General features: G+C 40.3%; 1 protein-coding gene across 1 annotated transcript in view; it reads right to left on the reverse strand.

The window, feature by feature from the left end:
• LOC109237847 (serine/threonine-protein kinase EDR1) overlaps positions 1 to 3314 on the reverse strand; it is a 12040-nt gene extending 8726 nt beyond the window's left edge. The window contains exons 1-3 of the mRNA XM_019404235.1: positions 2698 to 3314; positions 1615 to 2037; positions 1121 to 1224 (exon numbers count right to left, since the gene is read on the reverse strand). Coding sequence (XP_019259780.1) covers positions 1121 to 1224; positions 1615 to 2037; positions 2698 to 3156 — 986 coding nt within the window. The 5' untranslated portion in view covers positions 3157 to 3314. The remainder of the gene's footprint in view (positions 1 to 1120; positions 1225 to 1614; positions 2038 to 2697) is intronic.
• Positions 3315 to 9951: the final 6637 nt, after the last annotated feature.

Consider the following 9951-nt stretch of genomic DNA (forward strand, 5'->3'; position numbering starts at 1 on the left):
GGGGATGTAAATATACGTTTTAGACTTCATGCTTAGAGGAGAAGTTGCAGTGAGAAGAGTAAACATTGTCCTACATGATTTACTACATTATAGAAAATGCATTAAATCTATACTTAAAAATTACCGTTTTGGGACGAAATAGAAAGGAAACAAATAGTGGGACGGAGGAGTAACATTAGAAACCATATGACTTTATGTGGAACCTTTACTACTTATATCAAAATATGATTCTTCTCTATTGTGTACTTCCAGCTAAAAAATATTATTTGGTGACAACAAATGGTTAACAAATACACATTCTCATCTCTCCTTGTAATAATCATAAAAATCAGATGTTGCCATTCATTTAGGACAAGGAGTATTTGAAAAGTTCAAATTATTAATTAGGAGTTCAGACTAGAAGAAGCACTACTCAGTATTTTCTTCCTTCTCTCTAGCTACAGAAAGAAACTTTGGCAACCATGAAGGGAATTGGTCAATATTTTGAGACGTAAAGCTCCAGTATTGAGAATTTAACAACATAAGGTAAACAAATTTTCACAAAGATAATATTCTACCCTGATATAAATTCAAATACATTGGGAGGGTTCACCCATATTACGTAAATAGCACAACACAGTGAAAAACAAATTTTGACAAAAAGTAGTGTTAACAACTCCACAAAAATACACGGAAAGAGGAGATTGAGACCTGCCAACTTTACAAATATTAAGACAAAAATGCTTTAAGAAACTTAAATTAAAGGCATAGAAATAAAAGTTCCAAAAAATAGTTAGTCAAATACCAATGGATTACATAATATTGAGAAACAGTTTATGTAAAACATAAAAAGGACCCATAAGTACTTTTAAATTTCACGAATGTTAAGAAATGAACCTTGGTCTAACTCAATCACAAAAGCTAGCTCATAATGTGAAGATTGACCAAGACTATGCAAGGACAAAACTCGTTTACGCAAATAATATGAGACTCTCTCGCAACAACTTCGACAGCAAAAAGAATTGTAAACAGAATCAACCATGGTCAAACATGCACAATACTTTCTGCAACATGTCAAATTAGGATATAATTGTTCCCTCCTACTTAGATTTAAGAAAAGATATGGAACTTCGCAATTCACCTATCATTTGGTAACTTTACAATGTTGACAGCATCGTCTTCGACGCCAGTATAGTGACTCCCTTTAACAAGTCTACAGGGTATTCCAACATGGTCAGCTAGTACCTGTCTCCAGTAAAACAATAGCAATGATGACGATACAAATCTTAATAGATAAAAGAGCAATCACTCAAATGCTACAAGAGCATAACGTCAACAAACTTGAATATTAAAGTTCCCCCTATTTCAGACTTATATCTGATTAAAGTCATAAGAATTGCCCACACCCGTCCCAAATAGTACCTTTACAAAGTTCAATGAGACAAAATCCAGCTGAATGAGGTCACAAGTACAGAAGACTATGGGCATGGTTTGAGTTGCAATTGTACTGGTTAAAATAAAGGTAACAAAAGCTTTGTAGATCAATGATGCAAAGTAAATTCGGGAGATAAGGCCCATCTCTAGGTAGATTTACAACGCTCTTAAAAAGGCATAACATTTAATTATGATAATCACCTTAAAAAGCAATGCACGGTGACGTGAAAGCCCAACTTTTAGGGATCCAATTGGCAGCACACTGGTGTGAAGTGATGTCCTCAACTCGTTGCTTATTTCCATCCATTTGGCCAATATGATATTTGCATCCTTTACTGGCCCACCTAAATGCTCTGTTACAAGTTCCGAAAGCCTCAGTACTAACAGATTAATCTCACTGGCAGGGCAGTCCAATGTAATACAATGTGCAATCTGCATCAACTCTTCCAAGGAGGGGTCAATTCTCCGATTAATTATTACACCTTCAAAGTCAGAACTCCCAGGAATTGATTCAAGTTCAGTAAGAGATGGCATTTTCCCACGACTTGCTGGATCTGTGAAGAGAGTATATACATCATAGAAACCATCAACAACTTTCTCCTCATAGTCCAGCACACCATAATCCTGATACGAGGGTAAAGTAAGTGAGATAATAGTAGAAACCAGATTATGAGAACCAAACTGAAAACCATCTTCAATAGAGAACATATCCCAAGAACTAGCAAAGTACACGAATTATTAAGCTTTTGGAGTGGAGGCAGAAAAAAGAAAAACATCATCGATAAAGTATCGTGAGGAACAGAACCTATTCAAACCTTCAAGGTTAAGCATACGACAGATAACAAATAAAATCCTATAAGAAACTCATGTGTCTTTCAAATTAAAAATAGCATGACAGTTTTGCTTGACAACCCATAATGTCAACTATTAATCTAAATCTTGGTCTTCCATGAGCATCCAAATCATGTACTGCTCTTTCTTAAGTTTCTAAACTTTGTATACAGGGATTTTCTCTGTTACATCAATATTTATTAACTTCACTTAAAAAAAGGCTACCCTTCTTCACAACTCACATTAGTTATTTAATCTAATCTTTTCTGAAAGTTACATTGTTTGCAAAGTTTACAGCTCAAAACGTTGTACTACCATGACACTGCAAAAGGGCATAGAAAAGGCAAATATGGGATTCTCTCATTTGACTTCAACTAATAAGACCATCAGCTAAATTAGCAAATGCGAAAATAATGGAAGCAAATTCAATAACAATGAGAACTCAAAGTTTACCCAATACTGCCTCGATAATAAGTCCGCAGCGGCATCCTCCCTATCACGTGCCAAGTCAGCAGCGGTTCGCCCTCCCCCGAGTATTTGACCGTTGCTTGAGTTAACATCGCACGGGAAAGCATCCTGAGCCTGCGAGGATGACACACTCAACGCTAGGGCAAGCTGCACCTGGTACTCTTCCTCCGAAGTATAATAATCCTGCTGCCGATTGATCGTCGAAATATTCCCTCCTCCGCCACCAGCACTAGTCGGAGCAGCGGCCGTCGTGGAGGCACTCGACGCCGTGGAAGGAGCCGACGGTGATTGAGCAACAGAACTCGAATTCCGGTGATCGGTAGCACATGACGCCGATGACGACGGTGATACCGCCGCCGGCGAAGATGAGGAAACCGCCGAGGAAGTAGATTGAGCGTCGTTGGATCGATTTTGATGGTGAAGCTTCTTGAAAATGTGTTTCATCGTTCGCTGAGTTTCTCTCTCTATATCATACGGTACTTTTCCTTTATCTCTCTATATTTGTATATATGTATGTACAACTACTGTTAGTCTTCACACTCTCTTTCTCTCTCTATAAAGTCCACCTTCCTATTGACTGTAAAAAGACAAAGGCATGGAGAGAGAAGGGGAGGAGGGAAACTTAAGGGGGTGGATATGGGGCTACCTAAAAAGGGCATGGAGTTGAGTGAATTTACAGCAAACGACATCAGCGATTTAACACGGTCTTTTTACTGAAATTTCGTTTTTGCCCCACAAGTAACGGAAATGGAACATTTTGCCCTAGTACAACTACTTATTTCCTAAAGTCAGTTTATGTACAATACTACAAGACAAGCATGAAGCATGTCGATACACAAGGGTAGATTACGTCACAATCCCAAATAAATTGAGATTAATTATATGAATTTTCACGGACTATATATCACCGTTTAAATTCATCTCAAGTCAATTTACAACTATAAAAAATACAAGATTTTATATTTTCTACTAGTATAAAAATCTCTAATAGGACAGTGATCACGCCAAACTGTGCCTTATAAAAAGGACAAAGCGGTCGCTGCAAATATTCCAGTTAACAAGTCCGGAGTCGAATTCCACAGGGAATTAACCTATCAATCACAGCTATTGGACTCACATGAATTCTCGTAATCAATCTTCAAAAATGTTTAAGTAATAAATTGGATGTTTACTAACTAATAACATTACGTAACAAAAATGCAAATAATAAGAACTAACTACGAACGGGTTATAGACAAGAATTGGAATGATCTAAGGTTCGGATTTCCCCTATTGTCAGAATCCTTTCCGCTACGTTCGCTATAACTTTGCCTAAGTCTTCTCTATCGATCATGAGCACTGTGACTGTCGTAACTCTCTCCCGAGTAATTACAACAATATATTAGACATATTCTCCCGAATTACGCTAGCTAGCGTTAAGTACAGCTCACTTAGATCGCACCCAAGGTTTCGTTATCCCTAATCCCACCTTTAAACCCTTCATATTGATCCCTCATATACATTAGGAGTGGTGTTGTTCAACAACTACCTAAATATGCACTCTCTCCCGAGTAATACATATTAAATAGGCACAGTCGATTGAGGACCCTTCAATCAACATCAATCACAATATAGTTGAACAAATAGAGAAAATACTATGGCAAATCTATATTAACATAACAAGAAAATCATCCTCCAATAGGTTCCATCAAAACCCTAGATTAGAAGTTTAGCTATGCATGATTGTTTTTCATAATCTCAACAATAGAATTCATCATCAATGATAAAAACTAGAGGAAGAAAGATAAAAACTCGTTGCCGAATCTTCCGTCTTGCTTCTTGCCTGTTCTTGCCTTTCCAATTCTTCTAAAAACCAAGATACCCTCTTTTTGGGCAAGCTGGGCTTCATATAGGTCAAGGAGAGTCGCATCTAAACTTACAAATTTACCCCTGAAATAAAAATCCTCGGAGAGACGTGCTCGGCTGCGGATCAACCGCGGATGGACCGCGCATATTGCTCCTTATTCTGCCTGACAAGCGCGGGCAGTGCGCGGCCGCGGATCGACCGCGCACCTGGAGGAGATTTCTGCCTTCATTTTTCTTTCTTCTTTTGCGCGCTCTCACCTCCGGTTAGCCTTCATTGCTCCATATTAACTCCAAAACACTCTTTAATGTCCTCATAGCCCGGAATTGCTCCTACAAAGCATAAACTTCTTAATTAGGGCAACTTGTTATAGTTTAACATTCAATTATCAATAAAGTGCAGGTAAGTTAGAGCGTCAATGGTAGCTAAACTACATAATTATCGCCTACTATCAACACCGGACACTCAAACCATTGCTCGTCCCCGAGCAATCAAACCACACTCTACAGAGGTCTAACTTCACTAAGCGACCTCTTAAACTCGTCATACCAAGAATATTTCACATAGATTGAGCACAGCAGTGTAACATCTTCACCTCAAGAGTTGACTCCCACGGGCCACGCAATATTCCTAACTTACTCACTTACTCTAACGCAGAGGTCAAGACTTACCTTTCCTTCATGAATCAAGTGCCTGCTCACTACAAAAGAGACTCATTCCATAATCAAGTAAAATTAATGCACAATGAGGAACTTTAAAATAGACAGAATTCACTCACCATCGGAAACGATATTCTTGTGCCACAAAAGATACTCCATAGGCTTGCCCGTAGTGTACCACTCTACTAATAGAGCCCATTCAGTCGAGGATCAAGTAGGACTTTATTTGGTTGTAATGTAGGCTATGGGACGGGTAGGATACATTTGGATATAAGAGTGACTACACCTCCCTAAGCACTTTAATACATATACTTTAACATTCAAGCCCATGTTTATGTCAAACCAAAACTCCACCTTCACATCAATGTATATTACCCCCATATTTCTTTGAGCACAATTACATCAAGAGTCACCACTTATCAAGGAATTTTTTTTCACAACAATACACCCATTTTTTCTTTTCTTTCTTTTCTTTTTCTTTTCCAATTCAAGTGGCTCTTATTTATTCAAAACCGTGCACCCTTCTCCTTATTTCCTTAGTTCCACTCAAAAGCCAAACCAACCACCCCACACTTTAACTTTTACAAAGTTCATAATAATTCAAGTGCTCATGAAAGGTTAAAAGGTTCAAATAGATAGTTAATTCAAACAAAGGGGTAAGACTTGTAATGTGGTTGCCAAAGAAACAGGATTACAGGATCAAAGGGGTTAACTACGATACATAATAATTAAGCGGGTAAAATATATATATATGGCTCAACAAAGAAACGCATATATCACTTCCAAGACTGAACACAACTACTATTTCGCTTTGCAAATACACGGGGCAAGTTCTAGGCATCAAATGCAGTGCACATAGTACAATAATCCTCACACACACATGGCACATGAGTCACTCCAGATTGGATCATCAAAACACTCTCGTCAGGGTACTTAAGCCAAATTAAGAACATAAAATTTAAGGCACTCTAACAAGAATAAACAATTGAGCCTAAGTGTCACACTAAAGTACTCGCTATACTCAAGGCATAACAACGTTAAAAGATCCTATTCCCATATCAGTACATAGGAGTTCCTAACTACAAATTAAAACTAACTACACTCGGTTCAAATGAAACTACAAAAGAAAAACCAAGGGGGAATTGATACACTACCTACAAAAGAAAATATTTTCTTCTCTCTTTTTTTTCTTTCGACTTAGACCCTCAAGAAACCCGTTGAGTGATATCCACCGTCGGGACAAGTCAAAAATTTGAAATTTTCACATATTTAGAAAAACTAACCAAAGACTAAAATCAAACTAACCAGAGACTAAAATCAAGTTACATTCCTATATATATACAACATAAATACAACATATCCCCCACCCACACTTAAAACGGTGGCATGTACCCACGTCACACAAAATAAAGAAATGCGAGGTAAAGGAAACTTCACTGGTACATCAATCTTGATCGGAGACAGTGCCTTGGTCGAGATGACACGCCCTCCCCACCGCACGCATCCAAGCCATGATCTTCTTTTCCGATTTTGCATTTTGGGTGGCCAGTGCATCAACTCGAGCCCCCAAATCCATGACAGAAGTGCGCAACCCTACCATTTCATGCTATAAGGTTGTCATCCTCATATTTAATCTTACCACAGATGTTCCTTCGGCCTTTGCAACTTGCTCATGTGTGGGTGACTCAGCCCCAACTTCATCCTGCCTTTCATCTCCCTCCTCTGGTGCATCAGAATCATCACTATTAGCACCTCCAGGTACCACAGGGTCCGTCCCAATGGTCACTTTATCCGCCTGGAACTTTGTTTCTTTCTTCACTCTTCCATCCATGCTCAAGTTCTCCGGTACTCGTGCTGCCCGACATAACCTAGTGACCAGAGAAGGAAAGAAGAACCCATGCCTCCTCACTGGACAACGGATGAACATCTCGTCATGAATAACCTTGGCCACATCATAATCGTGGCCATTCATGAAGCACCAGATCAATACAGCTCTGGGACCATTCACTTCAGTGGTGTTGGAGGAAGGTAGCAAGCGGCTATTGATGATATACAACCAACACTTCCCTTCAAAAGTGAGTGACGCCGAATGAAACTTCTTCCCTGGTATAATCCACACTACTTCCTTGTTGGGCACACATATTGTGCCAAAGAACAAACTCCACGTGGTGTATTGTCTGCCATGGGTGACATAGTAGTCCTCCGCATCAGGGTCCTCCCCGAACATTCGCAACCGGTAAGCTCTCTGAATGGCCTCTATGGATGTGTCCACATTTTTCTTTCGCATCGTGCAAACATCGTTCACATTCCGGAATGTTCGCATAAAACTCCCTCACAACCATCAAATTAGCTTCGTCCGGTTCTTCAAAGAAAATATCCAGCCTGCACCTAACCAATTCACGGTACATATTGGGACAGTCATTTTAGAGGGACCCCATATCAATTCCCCTCTCCGATACGGGTTTCTTGGATGCCTTTATATCAAAACGTTCCTGAGCCGCGCTGGATACGAACTTGGTACTATCATACTGGCGAACATTAGCCGAAGCTCGTGGCCTGGATGATCCAGCGTGACCATTGGAGGAAGCATCGGTGGTTCTTCGTTTCTTGGAGGGCGTCATACTACCTAAAACAAATATCACCATCAGCAAAAAAACAAGAGACGTGAACCAAGGGCGGTTACTCAGACTTCACTCGTACAATTGGTCACAAATTACATTCAAGACTCACCGTGGAATTTAAACAAACACTTGATGTGCACAATTCACCCGAACTCCCAAATAACAATTTGATAGCCCCAATTCAACCACAGATATACCAATGTCAACTTAACCCGTCAAAGATAAAATTTGACTACTACCCCGACATACCCACTAGTGTAACTAGAGCACAATACTAGAAGAAATCTACTACAAAAATAAGAAGAAAACTACTACATAACTAAGAAATTCAAATAACCCAACAAAAATTTAAACAAAAGCCCTTACCTGATGGACTAGTGAGTTTATTGTGTGAGGAGAAGAAATTAGAAGAGAGAAGAGGATAGAGTGGGGGTTCGATTTGGTGGGGGCAGAAGGGTTGGGGTTCTTTTAGTTCTAGGTTTTTTTGTTTGTTTTGATTTGTAAGAGAAGAGGGGGGGGGGGTAGGAGCGGGTAGTTTGGGTTAAGTGAAAAGGGGTAGAGGATAAGAAAAAAATGGGGGGGGGGGGGGTTATTAGTAATGAGAAAAAAAAAGAAAAAAAAATTATCTCTAACTAAACCTAAATACGGTGCCTAATGCGCGGTCGGTCCGCTGTCAATGCGCGACCGCGCACGTGGGGCAGTAGGGGTCACGAAGTGCGCGACCCAAGCGCGGTCAGTGCACAGTCGCGGATGTTGCAAATTTCTGTTCAGTTTTTTTTCATATAATATATCAATTTATGTATACACATTACAATGGGTTGCCTCCCATGAAGCGCCTGGTTAAACGTCGTGGCACGACGCAAGTTATCGCACTTAAGGCTCGCTCAACATTGGTGGCTCGAGCAAATGAGTCACCGACACCACTTTCGCTTCATCCATGCCCACATAATGCTTTAACCTGTGCCCATTGACTTTGAACATGCGCGAGTCATTTTCTGCAGCAATCTCTACGGCACCAATGGGGTGAATTTCAACCACACGAAATGACCCTGACCATCTTGACTTTAATTTACCCGAAAATAACCTCAGTCTTGATTTGTATAGCAATACCTTATCTCCGGGTTTAAAACTCCGCTCAATAATATTTTTATCATGTATCATCTTCATTCTCTCCTTGTAGAATCTTGTGCTCTCAAAAGCGTGATATCGAAACTCATCTAGCTCATGCAGCTCCATGACTCTACTTGCTCCTGCAGCTTCAATATCGAGATTCAACTGCCTCAACGCCCACAAAGCTCTATGCTCCAACACCACCGGTAAGTGACTTATGGCGATATGCCGATTGGAGTTTTGAAAGCGGTTCGATAAGCCCAAAGTGCATTATCTAACTTTCTCGCCCAATCCGTTCTAGTAGCATTCACAGTCTTAGTCAACACACTCTTTATCTCTCTGTTCGAAACTTCCACTTGCCCACTCGCTTGTGGATGATATGGGGTGGCCACCTACTGCCGTACATCATACTTCTCTAACAACTTCGCGAAGGCTCGATTACAAAAGTGAGTGCCTCCGTCACTGATTATTGCCCTTGGAGTGCAAATCGGGTGAATATGTTCTTTCTCAAAAACCCAATTACTCCTTTTGCATCATTTGTAGGGAGCGCTGTAGCCTCCACCCATTTGGACACGTAGTCCACAGCGATGAGTATGTACTTGTTGCCGTATGAGCTGACGAAAGGCCCCATGAAATCGATTCCCCATACATCAAACACTTCTACCTCCTGAATTGGGTTCATAGGCATCTCATGTCGGCGGGAAATATTCCCGGTTCGTTGGCATTCATCACAACCCTTTATCCATAAATGTGCATCTTTGAACAATGTTGGCCAGTAGAAGCCCGACTCCAAGACATCCGCAATTGTCCTTACTCCCCCGAAATGCCCACCATATGGTGACGCGTGACATGCCTGCAAAATAGAAGACTGGTCTATCTCGGGGATACATCTCCAGATCATGTTATCAATACAAATCCTGAACAGATAAGGCTCATCCCAATAATACATGCGACAATCACAAAAGAACTTTTTCTTTTGGACGGAGGAAAGGTCATAAGGAACAAT

The sequence above is a fragment of the Nicotiana attenuata genome, unplaced genomic scaffold, assembly GCF_001879085.1.
Source record: "Nicotiana attenuata strain UT unplaced genomic scaffold, NIATTr2, whole genome shotgun sequence".
Lineage (NCBI taxonomy): Eukaryota > Viridiplantae > Streptophyta > Magnoliopsida > Solanales > Solanaceae > Nicotiana > Nicotiana attenuata.